This window comes from Centruroides sculpturatus, unplaced genomic scaffold (genome assembly GCF_000671375.1).
Source record: "Centruroides sculpturatus isolate CEXI.00-Female unplaced genomic scaffold, Cexi_2.0 scaffold354, whole genome shotgun sequence".
NCBI classification, from domain to species: Eukaryota; Metazoa; Arthropoda; class Arachnida; order Scorpiones; family Buthidae; genus Centruroides; species Centruroides sculpturatus.
In genome coordinates this window covers 345,844-367,909 of record NW_019384699.1, presented here as the reverse complement: position 1 = coordinate 367,909, position 22,066 = coordinate 345,844, and the positions used below count along the sequence as shown (strand labels likewise).

Below are 22,066 nucleotides of genomic sequence, written 5' to 3'. Positions count from 1 at the left end.
ATAAACAAAAGGTTTGCTTTTTATTAGTTTGCACATTACCATAGAAAAATATTTTATCTAAAAACTCCTGGTGTTATATTTAAAAGTTTCATTTACAACATCAATTGTTGTGTTTTTAATCTCAATAATTGGGATAACTTATCTATTTTATATTATACTTATACATAAAATATAAATCAATTAGTATAAAATAATAGATAAAACAGTATTTTATGTTAATAACATGAGGGTTTATACTTAAGATTCATTTATCCCATTTGGATACTTAAGCATTCATAACATGTATTCAAAAACGATAAATATTCATGTAAGTATACTTATCATATACATGCTTATATATATTTATCCATTAAATTAGATACAGTGTAACGTTTATACAATTCAAATTTTAAAAGACTTATATGTTAATGTTTTTTTGTCATTTGCATAACAAAACATTTTTTTATTACAAACATAATTTTATATCAAATCAATCATTTCAATTATTGCATTTGAAATAATTCTTGACAAAATGATTGAAGTTATACAAATATCACAAATCAATACGTTAACTGAAAAACAAGTTAATAGAAATCAATAATTTTATTATCCATTACACAAAATGATAACATTGTTATACACACAATTCTTGGTTTACAAGTTCTCCATTTAAATTTTCTTGGAGATACAATCTGTGAAAAATATCTCACCATTCATATAGTCAATCTGGACAAAGAAAACAATTATCTGAGAGGTAAATAGCAAAATCTATTCAAAGAAAAATTTCTCTCTAACTCTGCTGATATAGTACTTATTTTCTAAGTATTTTCTATGACTGAGATACATATGCATTCTCTCTCCTTCTATAATGTATACATTTCATCTATATTTTCCTATCTTTTCACCTGGCTCTTTTATATGTCCTTTCTGTCTTTCATTTTCGCTTATTTCAATATAGGGAATATAATTACTATCAATAATAATCTCTAAACCAGTTTACAAAGTTTACAAATTTTTATATGCAACATTGAATAATTTTATATTCAGATGTGATATAACACATGTTATAATTCACAAAACAGAATCATTTGTCTTTATTACTACAGTAGACCCCCCCTATAATGCGGATTCGTATATCGCGGCAAAAAAATTGCAACCATATTCATATAAAGACACTAAAAGAGACTTGTAAAATGCGGTAAAACGTCATCGCCGACTCGTGTCGCGACAGGATTGGTCGAATCTGGACCAATAGTGGACGAGCAGCTGAACTACTTACATGCTACAGAGAGTTTAGGTGGGTAAGTTGAGTTTACTATCGTCTGTACAGTATATAGGCCTAAATTAGGTACTGTAAGTCTAATACAGTACTGTAATTTTATACATTTCTTGTGAAAAAACATTTCTTATTCAACGGTCATAAAAATTATTTCTATTAATGATGTCTCCAAAGTTCAATGAATTTTTCACAGAAAAATAACTTATTGGTGTGCTGCTCCGTGATGAAAACAAGCTTAAGCAATGGCGTCATCGAACGGTGCACACTCGGTAAGTAATCCTACAATTTTTTGTTTATAGCATAGTTTATATGGATTATTCCCAAAAAATTATACGTGTTTTGGAAATGTTGAGTGAAATTAGTCTAGAATCGATTAATTTTATGGAAGAAAATCTTTCAAACAGCCATAGTCCCTAAACTGCACATGTGTCGGGCTGTGATTGGCTCATGTATTTAAGTGACTCGTACAACACGGAAATCACATAACACGGAACGTATCTACCACGTTATAGGGGGATCGACTATATATGTTATATAATGCATGCTAAACATGCATTAAACATGCTAAAAAACATGTAAAAATGTTTCAATATATTTTTTATAATAATTTTTCAGTACCTAGATGAGTAAAGAAATTTTCTGTAATGTGCTGCTCCGCGATGAAAACAAGCTTAAGCATTGAAACATATATTTCTCTATTTATTGTGTATTTTTAATTTATGTAGTCATTTCCAGGGTCCATAGGAAATGAATAATTTAACTTTTAATAATTTATACAATTATAATTAATTAAAATTTGTACAAATATAGTTAAAATAAAAATAATATTCAAAAGTTAATAATATTTATAATTTTTAAAACTAACTACCTGGACAAATTGAACTCTCACATTCAACATATTCATTATCTTCTGGAATTGAAAAGTATACAGGACTTAAAAATGAAGCAACAGGTAAAACTAAAGGTGGAAGGCATCTTTGGATAATTAAGCTTGCTAGTGTTGCAAGTTTATCCCAGTTTTCTCCTACAACTGGCAATGTTTGACACCACTGTAGTAGACAAGGTGCAACCTGTACTTCAATTAATGCTTCTCTTCCATTCTCTTATTAAAAATAAATAAAATATTAAGAACATCAATTAATTGAGTTGTTATTATTTAACATTTACTTACTAGTATAAGAAAGACGAACAAGAACCTGAAGAACACACCGGAAAACTTTCACTAACTTAGGACCTTTTAATTTTAATCGAGACCAAATAGATGGTTCAAGCATTTGTACTAAATGTCCTAAACCATTTAGCTGAATTATCTGAAGAACAATTAACTCTGTAAAATTATGAAATTATTTGAAAATTTCTTGAATAATACTTTTATATAAATCAAATATGTTAATTCTAAAATCTAATATATAAAATATTGTCACAAAAAAATATATATCAAATTAAAATTATGAACAAAATTCCAAAATATTTAAAAAGTTAGTAGTATTAAAATATTTCATTGATTATCAGCAGCCATTGAATAAATAAGACTAACAAATCATATTAAATTCTAATTTTAATTCTACATAATGTTATGACAATAATACAGAACCAGATTAAGATACTTAAAACCTGGAACAAATTTAATTATGCAGTAAAAAAGTAATTTTAAATAAAATGTTCCAAATTCAATAATTTTAGCACTTTATATTTTACCATGATTTAGAATTTGAAAATAGTTTTCCAATTTAAATAATAATAGTAATGAAACATCAAACCATGATGTAACATTTCCTACAAGTATTGTCTGTAAATAGTTTGCCTTTTAAAATTTGTTTTCTGTAGTTTTGTATTTATGACCAAGTGTTAATAGGGCATTATTCTCATTATTATTAAAATGAATAAAAATAATATTTAAAAATATGAATTAAAATAAATATAAAAAGTTATATGATTTCTTTTAAAATATAAAAAAAATATTACAATTAACATATGCCATTTAAAAATACTTATGAAATATATAAAATTATGAATAATGTCAAGACAGATTTATTAATTTTGATCTGGAATCATTACATTATATTATAATAGCTTTAATAAAATTAAAACTTTGCTATTTAACTACTTTCAACTATAAAAACTTACTAGAGCGAGTTGCTGCAGCCATAATATCTAATGCACTTGATAAAATCAAAGAATTCTTCTGTTTATAATCAATTAATGATAATAAAATTGAAACTAAACCTTCTTTTCCCAAAACTGTTGCATTCATATCTGTAAAAAAGTAGAAATAATAGAGTTAAGTTTAAAATTAAAACTGACTATTGGCATAGAAAACTGATTTATAGATTATTAACTGAGGCAAGATGTTAACTACAAATATTCATACAAATTTTTTAAAACTTTAAAAAAATTTTTTTAAATATCATCTACTTTTATTTCCAATTTTGTTTGATTTTGGCCTATAAATTATTCTTGTACTGACTTACAAAAAAACAATAAATAAGAATAGTTTGACAAGATATTTAAAAATTAATAATAAACTAGTTATGTTGTACTATTCAGCTTCTTATAATGATTTACTTGTATTGGAATATTTGTATTTGTATAATTTTTATAATTCATTATAATTTTTGTATAACAAAACTAATGAATGAATGAGAATAAATCATCTATTAAGGGTAGTATTTACGGTCAGCACTTTTAGACGTATTATAATTAATAATTTTTTTCAAGTAAGATTATTGGTATTATTTGTCATGTCTAAAAGGAAGGCCTATTCACCAGTCAGTCAGTCGAATAGTAGATCTAAGATTTATTACTCTGACCCATTGGAGGAGACAAGGATTTTGGAGTTACTTCAGGGAGAACTTGATATTAAGGATGGGATATCATTATTAATTCAACTAAATTTAAAGCAAAATACTAAATTGGTAGGAATGATTGTAAAATCAATAGAATTTTCACCTGGGAAGAAAATTTGGACAAAGCTATTGTTAATTTAGAAACTAGACTTGAGGATTTAAAGAAAAAATTTGCATACAATACAGGCAAGGTTCTATTGGAGAATAAATTGGCTGAGTTTACATTAAGTCAGGAGTGATTTGCGTGTTTCTGGATTACCTGAGTCGGAAAATGGTAACTTGCAGCTTAGAGATGTAGTATTAGAGTTTTTCGAAATAAATTAAGTGTTAATCACGTTAGTTTAGAGCAGTGCTATAGATTAGGTCAACAACAGAATGATAGAACTAGGTTGATTTATTGTAGTTTTTTGGATTATGGTGATAAATGTAAAACTAAAAAAGCAGCATTTAAATTAAAGGAAACTAGGATATTTATATTGGATGACCTTCCTCCTCTAACTAGAGGAAAATAATTAATAACTTTGCTAGAGAAAAAAAGAGGATGGGAGCTTCAATTACTTATTTAAATAATACAAATGCAGTAAAAGTTGATAACAAAATTTATAAATATATTATTATTTCTAAGAAAATGGAAGAGCAAATTTCAACTTGACTGGGAGTAGGTACGTCAGTACTTTCATGGAATTGTGAAGGTATTATTGTAAATAAATCTACCGTACTTTCTGGCATATAAGATGACTCCCGACTTTTACAGTTAAAATATAGAGTTTGGGATATACTCGCCATATATGTCGACACCCGGAGTATAAGACGACCCCTGACTTTTGAGATGATTTTCCTGGGTTAAAAAGTCGTCTTATACACCGGAAAATACAGTAATTCTTTTTGGAATTTTTTGCATACTTTTGATATAATTTTCTTAATGGAGACGTGGTGGGATGATAGGACTGCTATTCCTGAATTTCATAACATGGATAACTTTTCTGTTTTCCAGGAAGCAGGTTATTGAGAGACTGACAGAAGTCATTTTATTGGTGGCTGGATGTTATTGATAGCCAATTCTTTGAAAGTGAATATTTTGGAAAAAGACAGGCATTGGATTATTGTGGAATTAACAATAGGGCATTTAGTAATTTCTTTTTGTTTTATGTATATAAGTCCTGCTCTATGGAATACTATTTGGACAGAGGTAATTAGGTTGGTTTGCTGTTATAAGATAGATTTTTTAATTGGTGATTTTAACACTCGCATTGGTGTTAAGCTACAAGAATGGATTTATGATTGTAATGAGGATCTTGATCAGGATTGGATGTCGAGGCTATCACAAGATACAGTGATAAATAATCGTGAAAGATATGAAAGATTGGTGTTGGAATTTTATGAAGATGCGGAATATATAATTTTAAATGGTAGAGGATCATCCGTGTTTAAAGGTTATTACATTTATGTGGGTGAAATAGGATGTTCTGTAATTGATTTAGCCTTGGTTAAGTTAACTCAGTTATCTTGTGGTTGTTCGTAACGAGATTTGTAAGTCCACGAATAAATGTTACAAATAGGAACACAGGAACAAAAACGTGTATGACTGAATATTCCTTTAATGCTCTCCGAACATGGTTCTTTTTTCTTGTTTTGTTACAAAGATCCCAACTTAATGGGTTTCTTTACCCTATTAACCTCACAGGGAAATAGGTCACCTCCTATTCTCGTACAAGTATATAATATATGCACATGTAACACAAAACCTTGGTAACAGACTTAAGAACTAATCTTATGTCTAACTTAAAACTAATATAACAGGGAAACGATTAGACTTAGGAAAGTGTAGAAAGTATAAAGAGATAGATAGAGAGTACTTGGGTCCATGTTGATTGATCAATATCTTCGCGAGGTGCCCTTTCACAAACATGATCTTTTATTCTTCTTTACTGATTCAGCAATTCGTTCTCGAGGTTCTCCGATTCTTTTGGTTTTCCTTAGTCCCTCGTGCTTCTTCTTCTCTAACCTCGACAGTCCTCTCTTATATCTGCCGTCTTCTTCCCACTTCTCTCTTTTCGAGCTTCACTCACTACTCTGTACATCTGTTCCTTTTGAGGTCCAGCCAAAAAGTGTTCTCCTCTCTCTTTTCTTCTTGTCTCAGGCTATATTTTCTTTCGTTTATTTCCCCAAATTTGGAGAAGCACTAATACCTTACTCCTTTGTTTCACCCTTGGTTCTGAGAAGGGGTAAGCCTCCCCCCTCAAGTAGTAATGGTCGACATTGAAAATTCTCGAAGACAATAGAAAGAAAGTAGAATAGAAATAAAATTAAGAATTGTGAACTATATACAAATTACAATATGGCTGACAGCCACAATCTATTGTAACAAGTTTTTCTGTATTAGATAAAGTACATAGTAATCATTTTCCAATTAGCGTGGTTTTAGATTGAAAATCTAAAAAGAAAATTAGAGAATCATTTAAAAGGTCCATGGGTAATAGAGAGAGAATTATTTTGGAGGGAAGAAAATAGTGAGATGGTAAATCATAAATATAGTGAACTATTGTATACAATTCAGTCAGTCAGTATTAATGTTTAAGTTCTTGGATTAAATTGGATTGATTTAATTAAATCCTCATTTTCAGACTGGTGCCAAAGGCTGGTTGGAACTTCCAATTTTTCGTGGTTTGATACAGATTGTAGGTTGAGTATTTGAATTCTTTTGCACTCATGTTAATTTTGATGCTTTTCATGTAGTAACTGAATTTAAGGCTCTGACATCGGTCAGACAGTGTTTTGGTGAAGATTATTTATCGGTTCAATCATATAAGCAATTGTTACAAGATTATAATAAATATCATTGTATTTATAGTTTTATTATTAAGATAAATGGCTAAAGGAATCTAATTTGTTTAGTCTAAGATATTATTTTTTTCAGAAGTTTAACCACCTGGAGGTGTGAATATAGTATATTAGTGGATGATTTAGTGCTTGACAGTTGGCAGCATTTATGGTCAGCACTTTTGGTGTATTATAATTACTAATTTAATTTTTTTCCTATATTATTTTATAGAATTTTTGTTTGCATTGACTATTCACTGCCATTTTTGCGTGTATTTTTATTTCTTTTGTGGATATAATTATTATTGTTGTCAGTTTTGTTTATTATTGTATTACTCCTTTTTTTCTTTTAACAGGCTAATTATTATGCGCTGTACTGTTAATAATAATGTACTTTGTACTAGAATTGATACTGATGATTGTAATGTTTTTTTCTGTTGTAATAAGCCTGTACATACAGGGTTTCCATTGTACCATTAAATAAAATAAAAAATCATCTATTAATCTTAATTTTATTATTATAAAGATAATGACAAAATAATATGCAGTAAAAGTTATGAACAAATATTTGATTTTATATTTAAAAAATTAGTTGCACAGATAAATAAAAAAATTTGTAATTTTAATGATACTGTTCCTGTTTGCTCAATATTATAGGATATATACCATGTTTGTTCAAACATTTTTGGTAAATAAATCTTATTTTGATTATTAGAACAATAAAAACATATTTGAATATATTCAGAATTTTTAGAAATTTATATTAAGAAATTTTTTATTGTTTTCTTATACAATTTATTTTTAATTTACACTTTTTACTCATAATGAATATATTCATTATATAATCTGTATGAAACAATATAGTCTAGATATTTTCCCTGTAAAAATTTGTAAAAATGCCTTCAAAATTAATAAATAATTGTAAGAAAATTAATTTTTCACAAAAAGTAAAATAAAATAGTTTGAAACAATATCTCTTAATACTATTTGAAATTATTCTTTACTGTAGAACAATTAAGATATTCTTATAAACTTTAAATTTTTAAAACCAGAAAATTGAAAAATTAATTGCAATTAATTCTTGTTCAAAGAGATAGTTATAAAATATACCATAGCTGTCTGCTAATTATTTTAGTTAACTTAAAATGACTGTTATTAAGAATATGCTTCATTAATGTTATTTTATATTGTACACAAGTAAAGTTATTATGATAAGATTTTAAAGATATTGTCAGTTTAAAACTTTGTTAATTTTTTCCTCTGAATTCTTAATAATTTTATTAGAGTTGCTTTAGTAAAATATAAAATTTCTAATAATGTCAAATACATTGTTTTTAACCTTATAAAAGTCTAACAGATAAGATATTCTTAATTCATGAATCACATCATATTGAATAAATATATAAAATTAATTTTAATTACATTACTGCATTGTATTACTGTGGGTATGTTATATAAATGAATAATTTATAATCAGTACATTTTGTTTATGATCTAACTATAAATGTAACTTTAATTTCTAAAATAAACATATTATGTGATTAAAATAATTATAAAATTTTTAAAGTATTTTAATGAAATACTTACTATTATTAAGAACACATTGACAAAACCGAAGAATTGGTTGCAAAACTTTTGGTTTATGAATATAAAATTTAGCATGACTTATGACAACAGGTAATGTTCCCATTAGACGAGCTTTTACTGCAAATTTTCTATCTATAAAATTTAAATACAGTTTAATAATTTAATATCAATGACTGTAAATAATGATATTACAATAATTGTACCTTGATTTCCTAATTTTGATAAAATATTATAAAGTGAGGCCATAGCATCATCAGAAGAATGTGAACTACTATTTACAAGTACACGCAAAAGAACATGAATCCCATTAAGTGATAGAATTGTATGATATCTTTCTTGAAAAGCTATAAAGTAATAAAAGTTTTTATATTTTAATTATATTATAAATCATAAATGATCATTTTTAAATTTTACCATTTTTGGATGTTAGCAATTCTTTTAAAATCAGACAAACATTATTAACAACTTTCACATCTTCAACATTCTGGAATAAATTTAATATTTAAAGAAAATTAATATATTTAAATTTATATGAAAACAGTTCTATTTAATGTAAGTAAATTTAGGAAAAAAACCACAAACACAGATTAAAAGACATCATTTCCTATAACAAACAGAAGTAATAAAAGATATTAAGAAATCCTTTTGATTTCCAATTCTATACTCTTTTCTTTTTTAATTTTCTTTCTTAATTTCTATGATTACATGAGCTGAATTAATTTTAGTTTCAAATTTATATTTAAATATAAAATTCTTGTAAAATTATATTTATTGGCTTAAGTTATTTATAAACATAAATAAATAATATATTACAAGGAAAGGCAACCAAACGACCACCTGATTTTTAAACATTTTGTGTTTATAAGTTTATATGAAATTGACCTGTACATAATAATAATAATAATAATAACAACAGCCACCGGTTTAACCGAGTATTACCCACTGAACCCAACATAATAATAATAATAAACCTCCCTCCTAAGCAGTTTCAAGAAAAAAAAAAAATTTCAGTTATTTGATTTATACATCCTAGCACAAATTTATTCACAAGAGTGGGTAATGCCATAGTTATATTTTAGCCTACAAATCTGTATCCCATGGAAGTTCAAATGTCAATTTTATTTTTAAGAATTTTTTAATTTTATTTTTGAGGAAAAGCTGAGTTTTTCCATAACTGATTTATTTATTGGGCTGCAATTTGAAAAAATTGTAGACCTATAAATGTCCACTGTCTATCCTTAATCTCAAGAACAGTGTTAGATAAATGAAATTCAAGACCAGATATGGGGCAGGAGACCCAGATTAACTATATGCAAACTTCTGATGCAAACCTAAAGTCATATTATTTAAATTCAAAAATTTCTCCTGAAAAGAGGTCAGGCATGACTCCATTGCTAACAGAAAAGTATGATGTACAGGAGCAAGACACTACAGTACTAATTTGAAATGAAGAGTATATATTTTAAATTAAATAATTTAAAAATATAAAAAATTGCAGCTTGGCATTGTGATGATGTCACAATAAATAACTGCTCATTTATTTTTGCTATTTTTACTAATTTACTTATTAAATAAATAAAGTAACTAATTAATACAGTAGAGTCTTGATCTCAATAGTTCAAGACACTCTAAGTTCTGAAAACTTACTTCTACTATGTAGCTACATACTAAATTGTTTTTACCTCTCAGGCTACAAGGGAAACTTGTATAGCAAAACCAAACAACTTTTCCATTGGCCAATTTCATTTTGAACAGATAAAGCCAATTTCATGTTTAAAGAGTTAAGCCAAAGTATATGTACTCAACCAGAACATTTAAAAATTATATTCTTGGGTAATTCAAATCAAATGTGTGATGAGACAACATATACCAAAATTGCAATCAGACCAAACAGTTTAACATCAGTTTTCAGTTTATTACATTGTGAGATTATACAGTTGCCAAATATAGTAATAATAATAATAATAATAATAATAGTTAGGAAATTCCTGAATACAGACACTGACACATTTATTTAATTTTAGTTTTGTTTTGGTTGCTATGCCTTGACTCTGGTCCGGCATAGTACACAGCCACCGGTGTGAACCGAGTATAACCCACTAAACCAACATAATAATAATAATGCTTATTGATTGTAAAGTAGCAACACTTAGTAAGACTCTTAGAACATAAAGGAGTAAAAGAAACAAAAAGACCAGTTTTAGAAATGTCCATACTATTAACAAGTAAGTATGCATAGTTGTCTCCTGATATATATTAAAATAATTATATGTAGTTATATGTTAGAATAAATAATAGTATAGTTAAAGAGAGTCTCGTCATTGTCCCAACAATATTCTTTATTTAAAAAGTTCTTGTTATGTAATTTAAATTATTTGGAATTATTTCATTGTATATAGTATTGTGAAAAGTTTACATTTCAAATTTAAATTACTAATATTCCAATGTTCCAATAAATTTTGATTCTATGACATTGAGATAAAATATTCAATTATAAATTTTGCAACATCAAAAAAAGCATTATTTATTCTTTTAAGCAAAAAATTTTTGAATATCAAATTCTTTCTATAAGTTAATAATTTAAAATATTATCTATTTATATTATTGACATACTTTAATTATTTAAATCAATTCAAAAATGACAAAAGAAACCAAAGAAAAATAATGACTTGGTTGAATTCTATCATTTGTTTAGTATACAGATATCCCCCATATAATATGGTAGTTGAGTTCCAAAAAAGTGCAGTGTCATTGTCATACAAATTCATGTTATACAAAATAAAGGACTAGTATAAAACATAGGTTCAGTTTCAAAAGTTAGCAAAAGTATACTATTCTTTTTTGTAATTAAGAAAAATTTGTTTATTAAAACAATCAATAATTAACACCACAATCAAAAGTATTGCATGTTAATATTAATTTTTCTTCACTGCTAAACACTGTTAAATGAGGACTTTTTTGTTTTTGGCAAAATATTGTCATCTGAGATTTCCTGTTGATCTTAATCTGAAGTATCAGCAACATCAATTATTTCATTGTATATAGTATTGTGAAAAGTTTACATTTCAAATTTAAATTACTAATATTCCAATGTTCCAATAAATTTTGATTCTATGACATTGAGATAAAATATTCAATTATAAATTTTCAATTATAAATTCAATTATAAATATTCAATTATAAATTCAATTATAAATTATCTCTATTTTTTCATAAAATCTTAGGCAAATACAAGCAAACAAAAATATCAAAGTTTTTGAAAAGTTTAATCTTTTTATGTAATAACTTTTAATTTAATCTATAAGAACAAAACACAGCAAGTCTTTTAGATTCATTTAAAGCCCTATCACCAACAACAATGACACCTGGTTTAGAAGAAAGCTGGAATAGAAATAAGAATAGGATAAGTAATAAGAAAAATTGTATAGTATAATCAGTTCTCATTAAAGAAAACCAGGCAAAAGGCACAAAACAACATTGAAAATATCAATAATCTAAAATCCATGGGCAAATATGAGACGACAAACATGCCTATGTGAATAAAAAAATATCAAATGACAGTGTTTGCACTTTAAAATTGTGACAATGAGGATATTTCCAATTCTCAAATCATGTTAGAGCAAAACATTGTTGTATGAGGGATACCAGCATCTTGTTAATTATAACAAAATTATTTAATGCAGATATTTAGAATGTTCATAAAATAAAAATATATTAACAACAACAATACATTTATTATTAAAATTATACAAACCTCCAATAATGATATTAGTACATCAAAACCTCTGATTTCTTCTGATACTAAATATTTGCATGCCTTTTCTAAAAAGAAAAAGTATCTATTAGTTTATTTTTATCAATATATATAATAAACATTGAAGTATTTATTTGTATATGCTAAAAATTTCATTTATTATAAAATTATTAGTTATTATATGGATTTGAAAATAAAATATTTTTACTTCTAATAAAACAAAGCTTACAAGTAAACAGTTCAAAATCAAATCAATTCAAACAGCAATTATTTTAATTATTGAAATTAAAATATTTAAATATGCTTATTTTTTAGATATTACAGCAAACAGGAGAAGCTTTTATAAGAACATCTGAGAATTTTTTATTATTTTATTTATTTATTTTATACAAAATTAGGAATTGCCAGACTACAGATGATATCTACCCCAATTAACAAAAATCCCAATAGTAAAGTACAATTAAAACCAAAAAAACAACAAAGAATAAAAACACAGTATATGTTAATGCATAAATGTATCATAATTTAAAAATTTGTAATAAAAATAGAGTTAAGACAATAAACTATAAAAAATAATACAAATTTTAAAAATATATAAAAATATTTCACTTATTGTAAAGATCGAATATATTTTGCATATATAACTAAAATAAAACAATAAGAAAATAAGATTTTACTTACTAATTAACTTAAGTACTGAAAAAATTCTAATTTATGACAGATATAAAATATTTTAACATTTGCTTTTGAAACAAATAAAACTTTCCTGCTGTAAATGTTCTACTTGTTTCCTATTCTCTGCGATACAATAATTGATCTGTGTGACATTGTTAGACATAGATGGGGAGTGAATATACAAGAAGAACTGCAGGTAGATTGAGTGGGTATTTTTAAATAAAACCAGTGTGGACATATTAAACCATTAAAATATTTATAAAAAATAATTCAATCAAAATATTTTGTGTGTTTTTTAAGGTCAGAAAGACTGATTTGAGAATAATATGATATACCTAATACTCTGCTTTAAATGTTTCCAGTGTTTGCCATTTGACAACTGTCAACATTACTTCACTTGGTATTTTAAAAATTCTCAAGCTATTAATTATTATTTCAACATAAACAAATAAAGTGAAATTATGACATAAAAGGGTAATAGATATGCAACAACTTCTAGTCCAATATTAACAATTATTTAATGTAAATTAATAAAATAATTTAAACTACAGACATAAATTTAATTTTTGATTTGTGAATGTAATGAATTTTGTATCTCTGTTGTTTGTGTGTGTGGATATTTATGGTTATCTATATTTATTAAGCTTCTAATTATATAAAACATTTTATGTGACATTACCAAGTTATTTTATAAATTGTATTGTTGTGTAATAATGTCCCTAGGCATACTTTGTACACCTACAATGAGATCAATCAGATTGAACAACACAAATTTTGAATGTTTGTTCCTGTTCTGAGAATGTGTTTGAGTTTTTGGTTAATTTCATATGGCTGCTTTCTGTAATGTGATATGTGTGCTTTATTAAAACCTAATGTTTCCAGATTATTAGTATGTTTTTCCCCTTTGCTCATTAATCTTATGATTCCTAAATGCTGGTAATTTTCAACTTACAACTTGACATATTTATCTAATGATGAAATAACATTTTTAAGTTCTGATTATCAGACACACAAAACAGAATTTTAATAATAAATAAAATTAAATTATGAATAAATTATATTTGGAATTAATATATATAATATNACTTTACTCAAAGGTATAATATTAAAATATAAGAAAAATGGGTTAATTTAATAAATTTCATGTTGTAGATTTTGAATAATCTTAAGGACAATAATGCAGAATCCACTCAAAATCTATTATTCAAACTGCAAGTAAATTATAATGTATTAAAAGTTAAAAAAAAATAGCAATATACAACTTACAATTCAGCAATCAAATATAAATAATGACAAACCATGCATTAAAGCAAATGAAGAACCAAATTGTTGTATTAACAGCAGAAAAATAAATTAAAACTGAACCAAAAGTTTTAATTTATATTGCCAACTAAACCACAAGTTTTAAATATAAATATATTTCAAATTTCAACAAATAGATATTTGACATAACAAAAATAAAATTAATTTGCTTACCTTGTCCAGTAATGATAAGTAGCAATTTAGCTGTATTACTTCTTAGAGAATCTAAATAAATCACACTTCCAATAGTGCCTTTTTGCAATTGTATATGTAGTCTGTCCACACATTTTTGCACTTCACTCAAATTCACAGTACTAGTGCTACATGCATTATACAAGCAAACAAGCAATCAAAATTAATGTTTAGATATTTCAGATTATACAAGAGAAATTTCAAATCATAAAAAATTTTCAAGTATGTGAAATTTATCAAAATTTTCATTTAAACAACACATCTGCATTATTAAACTATCTAACATGCCATTGTTAAGTTAAATAATAAAATATTTTTTAGTAAAGTTATTTTTATACATTTTTATTTTATATATTCAATACCTCAGTTTTAATTTATTAATATAAAATAGAATACTTTTTATTAGTATTTATATATCTGAATTACATGTTTGTAAAAAAGAAAATCCCAATCTATAATATATTAATTGAAAGAGGATTTCAGTTTGTCTGACTTAGTTTGAGTAAACAGCAGGGGCTAAAAGTATGATTCAGGTATCAAATTAAAGCTCTTGATAATCTTGTAGATGATGTCAGTGAAGAGAAATTTGAGAAAGGTGCAGGCACAGTGAAGTGGCAAAGATACAATGTTATGTCTGTGGGACAAACATATCAGGGTCCCACCCATTAACTTTAGTCCAAGTAACTTTTTGTGTTGCAGTTTCATTATTATAAATACCAAGACGAATAAATGTATATTTTAGTTACTATAATTATTGTTTTTATCATCATCTTTTAACTCAACCTCACCAATCTCCACCTTCCTCAAAAACCTGAGCAATTCCAGGCACATGCAGCTAGTCATAATGAATTTTAAACATTTAAATTATATATTATAGTCTAAGTTACATCATTACATCATATATAATTTTTATAATTTAAACTCTGATGCAACATAAACATAGTTTGATCTTCATACCAAATATTAGATAAGAGGAAGTAAAGACACACTGAGTGAGGTGTTAACTTATGTTTATTGTCATCAGACAAACAAAACAAAAAAAAACCATCATAAACCCGCTACAAAGTTCAATTACACTAGATGTTGTGACATCTTGCAGCACATGCATGGTTATAGACTGATCTTAAGGCCCACCAGTGGCCAAGTGGTTCCGTTCCCTGAACACTGGAAGTTTGGTTGTAGGTTTGTGCTTCACCAGGACAAGCTGGTCACATGGAGTTTTCTGGGTTTTCTCCATGTGTGTAATGCCTGAACATGGGCCAATTACCTTTAAAAACACCTGCTGGAAGGCATCCCTCCTAGGCAGATCACCCAAGTGTTGCATTGCCGTAACTTAACAAACAACAACAAAAATGAACAATGTTAAAGGTGTGACACTAGACATACATCACTATTTGACTGTTTATATAGGGCAACCCACACACTGGGTAAATCAAGTATGGGAGTGTTGCATGGCTCCAAGGTTGTTGTGAGGAGACATTCCCATATAAACATGTGTTTCCAGTCACTGCAGCATTTGAGTAGCATTGTTTGAGTCCATAATATGTTGTAGTTCTCATTTGTAGACTTTTGCCAGATGATAATTTTAACTTAATCAAACAAGACACAGTTTGTCCAAAAATATTTTTTGAAAACCACCATTTATTCTAATCACGTCTTCCAGAATACCTTTGATGACCGGACCTTTCTTTAGAGGCTAGTAGGCCATAAGGTTAAAACATTCCTTAAAAAACACAAAAAATATCCAATTAAAACAACAAAGTAAAAAATTGGAACTGATGGATCTTACAGATGTCTTGAGTTTTCATTCTGTCCAGTTAAGGAATGTTTTAACCTGACGGCCTAGTAGCCTCTAAAGAAAGGTCCAGTTGTAGAAGGTATTCTGGAACATATGATTAGAATAAATGGTAGTTTTCAAAAAATATTTTTGGACAGACTGTGTCTTTTTTGATTAAGGTTGTAGTTCTGTACAAGCAGTTATTTTTTGCAATCTCTGGGGTACACTTTCCTTTCACCACGTCATCCTGGTGTTCAGCTAGGCAGTAAGTAAGTACTTGTGTTGTGGCCCCAATGTACCTTGTGTTCACCCCCATTACGAGATTCTCCAACAGTACAGCACAGATTCCCAATTTTTCAAAGGTGGAGAATTTATCCCAATCATTGCAGATGAGTCTGTGCAAATTTGGTAGTGGAAATAGGTGCAGGAGAAAGTTATGTTGCCTGAATATGCAGCAAATGCATATGGAAAGGAGTCTGAGGTACAGTAATGGCAATTGAACTACTGACACCTCCCTCTTGTTGTGTAGTGTTGTGCTTGGAAATAGAGATCTCCTAACCATGCTACACATATGTGTGAACTTAGCAGGTGAAAAACAAGCTGTGTGTACTTCCAAACTGATGGTGTTTAACTCAATGTTTACAAGCACTTGCATTGATGGTAATAAGAATGCTCTTCTAATGAGGACAGTGATAGTGGCATCAACATATTGCAAAGGTTGGAAAGCATCTGATTAAATGATATGAGGCACCATATTAAAATTATGGAATACCGAGAATAGTAATCCTTTAGGGGATCTATGTATGTGCAAATCCAAGAATGCTATTGTCTCATCAACCTCTCAGTAAGAACCATCTGATCTGTATCCTCCCACACTATGAGAATATCATCAACATAATGCAAATACAATAGTGGGTAGTGGATGACAAGTGGAAAATTAAATACAGTGGGTGATCGGTTAACGAACATAATCCGTTCCAAGACTTTGTTCGCTATCCGAATTGTTTGTTAACCGATTATCGATTTACCATAGGTTTCTAGGGGAATTTGATTAATTCGTTCTGGAGACCCCCAAAAATAAAGAAAGTATATACTTTTTTACTACGTTTATTCATATGTAATAATAAAAATACATATATACACGGTCTTGCATTTTTATTAGTCATGTTTTTTCTGTGTGTGGGGGTTAAAGAATCTGTCCAATGTCGATTGCTTTTCTATCTTATTCATAATTTTTCAGAAGTAACTAATAGCATTGTAATTGTAGAGATCCCTAGGCCTATTAACCTCAACTTGATTTGGATGCCATTTTAAGACCGTTGTTCTGACATCCTCCTACTTCTTCAAAAGATCTTTAATAGCAGATATCGGCATAAATCCGCATTTTCAGAAGAAAACGTAAAAGAATTGTTTCTGTCAGAAATACAAAAGGCTGGAATTACAAGGGAGAGTTTCAAAGTTCGGGGGAATACTATCCGATCAGTATATACTGGGTAGAACGTCGATTTCGACGTCTCCCGCGCTCCGAAAAGTTTCGAATTGTTGCCTGAAGACAAAGGAAGACCAATCGGTATTCGTTATTTTACGTCGCTTCTTGTGTTTGTTCAGTGAAGTGTTCGTTATCCGAACATATGTTCGTTGTCCGATCATAAAAATCTTTCGCGAAAGTGTTCGTTATCCAATTTGTTCGTTAACCGATCTGTTCGTTAACTGATCACCCACTGTATTCTGCATTCAATTTCTCTCATGATCAGTTCTGCTAGAACAGCAGATAATGGGGAACCCATAGAAACTCCGTTTTTGTAAATAAACTTTTCCATTAAAACGATAGTAATGGTGCTCTGTGATGAAGATCAACATATCACATATACCTAGCATCTATTGAACACTAAAGCCCTTCTTGAGAAATAAAAAATTGATAAGCATTACAGCTTCGAAAGTGGGCACTGAAGGGTACAAGGATACTATGTCCAGTTTGTAAAAGCTGTACATGCTGGTTCGTACCACACCAATGCCCTAAGTGATAGTGGATTTAGCAACCAAGGACAAGGGAGTAACATAGGGCGAGTCTGTGATCAGTATGCAGAGAAACTTAGCTAGTGTCTTTTCTAAGAAATAGGTAAGATGGGATATCTTGTTTACAAGCAGTTGCAACGGTTAGTCTGTCTTATGCATTTTTGGCTCAAAAAACAATCTGAGACATGCAACATTGGAGGAAGGTCAAGACACCCAGTTAAGACCAATATCACACCTGGTAGAGTTATGATTTTCCCCATTTTCTGTAAGACCATCGGTGTAGGGTCTTCACTTATCACCTATAATTGTGATTGGGAAAGGAATCTGTTGGCCCTGAGGAGGAAGTCTTCTTTACACAACACAAATTTCTCAAATAAGGACAAGAAATTTGTGCTGTGTAAAGAAGACTTATATTAGAACATTATATTCTATTTTTAAAGTTTTGTTTGCCTGATGACAATGAACATAAGTTCATTGAAAGCACTAGCAAAAATAAAAAACAGTTAACCCACATTAAGTATGTCTTTACTTCCTCTTATCTAAACTCTGATGATTCCATATTTTCTCAGTGTAGCAATAGAATATATTAAACAAATTCTTGGATCAGATCTTTAGCCAAGACAGACAGATTATAGTTATCTTTTCTGAGGAAAGGCCACATTTGGAATTCTGTTGAATGACATATTATCTTTCATTTTGTTGATTGAATACTTTATAACAACAATTTAAATCTATAGAAAGTTTAAAACTTTAAATACAATAGTTTTATCTCAAAGAGTTTCAAATTTGTTGAAATATACATATTATGCTAAAGTAATATTAATTTTATATTATTTTAAAGGACCTTGTTATTTGAAGACATAATTTATAGCTCTACCTTAAAAATTTGTAAAAAAATAAATAATTTTTTATAGAATTAAACTTTCCTTACATTCTGATAATTGTCCAAAATTTTCAAATATTTTAGTAATGTCTGTAGATACAGTATTATCAAAATATTGAGCGCAAATAAACTGCAACTTTAATTCTTTTAGAAAATTGATTTTTTCATTGTACATTAAGTCATCAGTTGGCACTTTTCTCAATATAATTTCAATTTCCTCTATTGTTATCTTTTAAACTAAATTACTTTTTTACTATCACTAGTTTAATCTTTCACTATTTCTTGAAGTAGATGAAAAGGGATCATTCCATATATACTATAAATTCATCTGTGTGAAAAGTAAAATCCTATCACTTTTAAGGTTGATTTCCACGTCATGATTTTGCCCAGACCATTGCCTAGCAACAACCCATTTATGAATGCCTAAATCATAGAATGAGGTTTACTCATTTCTCTTTTTTGACAGATACAGACAACATATAGGTCATCAACCACAGCCAATAAGAAATGTTTTCTACTTAAATGTAATATTTCATGAATAATATAAAGGATGAAGAAAGAAAACTCAAGTTTCCTAATAATTTGTTTTGAAAAATAAATATGTGAGCATTAATGTGTTAGCTGAACTTTTAAGCTGTGGAACTAAAACAATATTTTATTTTAAAAATCGAGCAACTATATATTGTGACATTGTTACAATGCCGGCTGCAATTTTTAATCATATTTTTAATTTATTCAATTTAAAATCTATGCTTGTCACTTCAAAGTAGTAGTGACTTGCTCCTGTACATCATACTTTACCTTTAACAATAGAATTATGCCAGTCATCTATCTAACACTTTTCAGGGGAAAATTTCTGATTTGAAATAACATGACTTCCAGTTTGCTCCAGAAATTCATATATAGTTAATCGGAGCATCCTGTCCCTAAGATTTCCATATCTGGTCTCATATATCTAACTCTGTTCTCAAGAATAAGGAAAAACAGACAGACGGATGATGGTGTGAATTTGTGTCTTAAGAATTTATAAGTCCCAATAAAATTAAGAATGAAATGTATATTTCATATTGCTCAAACTATTCATCTTAAAAAAAAACCCAGTCATTATTATGTTTTAATTTCTCAAACTTAATAACTGATTTTTGCTAACTATTTACTCTAAAAACAGTTTTAACATAAAACTTACAAAAACCATATTTTTGTATAATATAAAATTGATGACTTTTTAATATTGAAATATGTATTGTACATCTTTAGATAGCATAAGAATACAAAACTTGATTTACAGTAAAAATACTAAAACGAAACATAAATTATAATAATGATGTATGCTACATTTTAATATTCTGAAGACAGGTGTACACAGTACATTCATATTTATGTCAATGTACTTTAAAAATTATCATAAACTATATATTTTTACAAATGTTGTTTAAATATAATTAAACTATATTTATAAACAAATATATCAAATTTGTTTAAATATGTTATAACAACACTACTTTATTAAAATACTATATTCATTTTTATATACAAAATAACTATAAAATGTATTTAAAAATGCTTTACTGTACTTGAGTTTTCTTTTCAAAATAAATAAACAAAGTCTTTTAAATTTTTATATTATATATGATTTTAGAATATCATATAATTCAGATTAATTTTATATTCATTATATAAATAAATAAAAATGTTTAATTCAATAAATGCAATTAAATTTAATAGCAAAATGGTTTTCTAATATTCTTATATATATATTTTTTCTTTTTGAAATGACAAATGAAATTTATAAAAAAAATTTCATTCAGAAAATTTGCATGAAAAATTAGAAATGCTTTAATTTTATAAATGAAACTAAATAATAAATGAAATAATAATGAATAATAAAACTTACCTGTCCTCCATAGCCAGAATGACCTCATAACATTAACAAAGCTAGGCTAAGGCACTTGTTACAAAACTTTTTGTTGTGTACTAATGACAGGAGATGTTGTCATCTGTTTAAGAAACCTCCTTGAATTAGTTGGAAAATTCTGCTGGGCCTGAAGCCATGAAAGTTAAAATAAGCTACTTCCATTTCTTTCAGTCATGCTTGGTTTACAGTAAGTGCTTACATGACAATTTTATCTAAGCCAAATAAACATATTTTAAAAATTTTATCTATAATGGTCAAGAAATTATATTCATAAAATAATTTAAGTAAATTGTCATTTATGTTATAATAATGGTATTTTTCATAGCAATTATTAAATATTTGCNAATATAATTAAACTATATTTATAAACAAATATATCAAATTTGTTTAAATATGTTATAACAACACTACTTTATTAAAATACTATATTCATTTTTATATACAAAATAACTATAAAATGTATTTAAAAATGCTTTACTGTACTTGAGTTTTCTTTTCAAAATAAATAAACAAAGTCTTTTAAATTTTTATATTATATATGATTTTAGAATATCATATAATTCAGATTAATTTTATATTCATTATATAAATAAATAAAAATGTTTAATTCAATAAATGCAATTAAATTTAATAGCAAAATGGTTTTCTAATATTCTTATATATATATTTTTTCTTTTTGAAATGACAAATGAAATTTATAAAAAAAATTTCATTCAGAAAATTTGCATGAAAAATTAGAAATGCTTTAATTTTATAAATGAAACTAAATAATAAATGAAATAATAATGAATAATAAAACTTACCTGTCCTCCATAGCCAGAATGACCTCATAACATTAACAAAGCTAGGCTAAGGCACTTGTTACAAAACTTTTTGTTGTGTACTAATGACAGGAGATGTTGTCATCTGTTTAAGAAACCTCCTTGAATTAGTTGGAAAATTCTGCTGGGCCTGAAGCCATGAAAGTTAAAATAAGCTACTTCCATTTCTTTCAGTCATGCTTGGTTTACAGTAAGTGCTTACATGACAATTTTATCTAAG

At 27.4% G+C, this 22,066-nt stretch overlaps 1 protein-coding gene across 2 annotated transcripts in view; it reads right to left on the bottom strand.

Annotated features, from left to right (window-relative positions):
- The window catches only part of LOC111627507 (cytosolic carboxypeptidase 1-like), a 49,942-nt gene extending 28,647 nt beyond the window's left edge, over window positions 1–21,295 (bottom strand). The window contains exons 1-9 of one of the 2 annotated variants that reach the window (XR_002757020.1): window positions 21,005–21,295; window positions 14,417–14,562; window positions 12,266–12,333; window positions 8,926–8,995; window positions 8,715–8,855; window positions 8,512–8,643; window positions 3,386–3,514; window positions 2,430–2,585; window positions 2,127–2,360 (exon numbers count right to left, since the gene is read on the bottom strand). Coding sequence is in view for 1 of the 2 variants with exons in the window: in XM_023371093.1 (XP_023226861.1) it covers window positions 2,127–2,360; window positions 2,430–2,585; window positions 3,386–3,514; window positions 8,512–8,643; window positions 8,715–8,855; window positions 8,926–8,995; window positions 12,266–12,333; window positions 14,417–14,562; window positions 21,005–21,015 (1,087 nt within the window). In the remaining variant the exon portion in view is untranslated. The remainder of the gene's footprint in view (window positions 1–2,126; window positions 2,361–2,429; window positions 2,586–3,385; window positions 3,515–8,511; window positions 8,644–8,714; window positions 8,856–8,925; window positions 8,996–12,265; window positions 12,334–14,416; window positions 14,563–21,004) is intronic. The other variant, XM_023371093.1, reaches the window with a different exon arrangement.
- Between the last annotated feature and the right edge of the window lie 771 nt (window positions 21,296–22,066).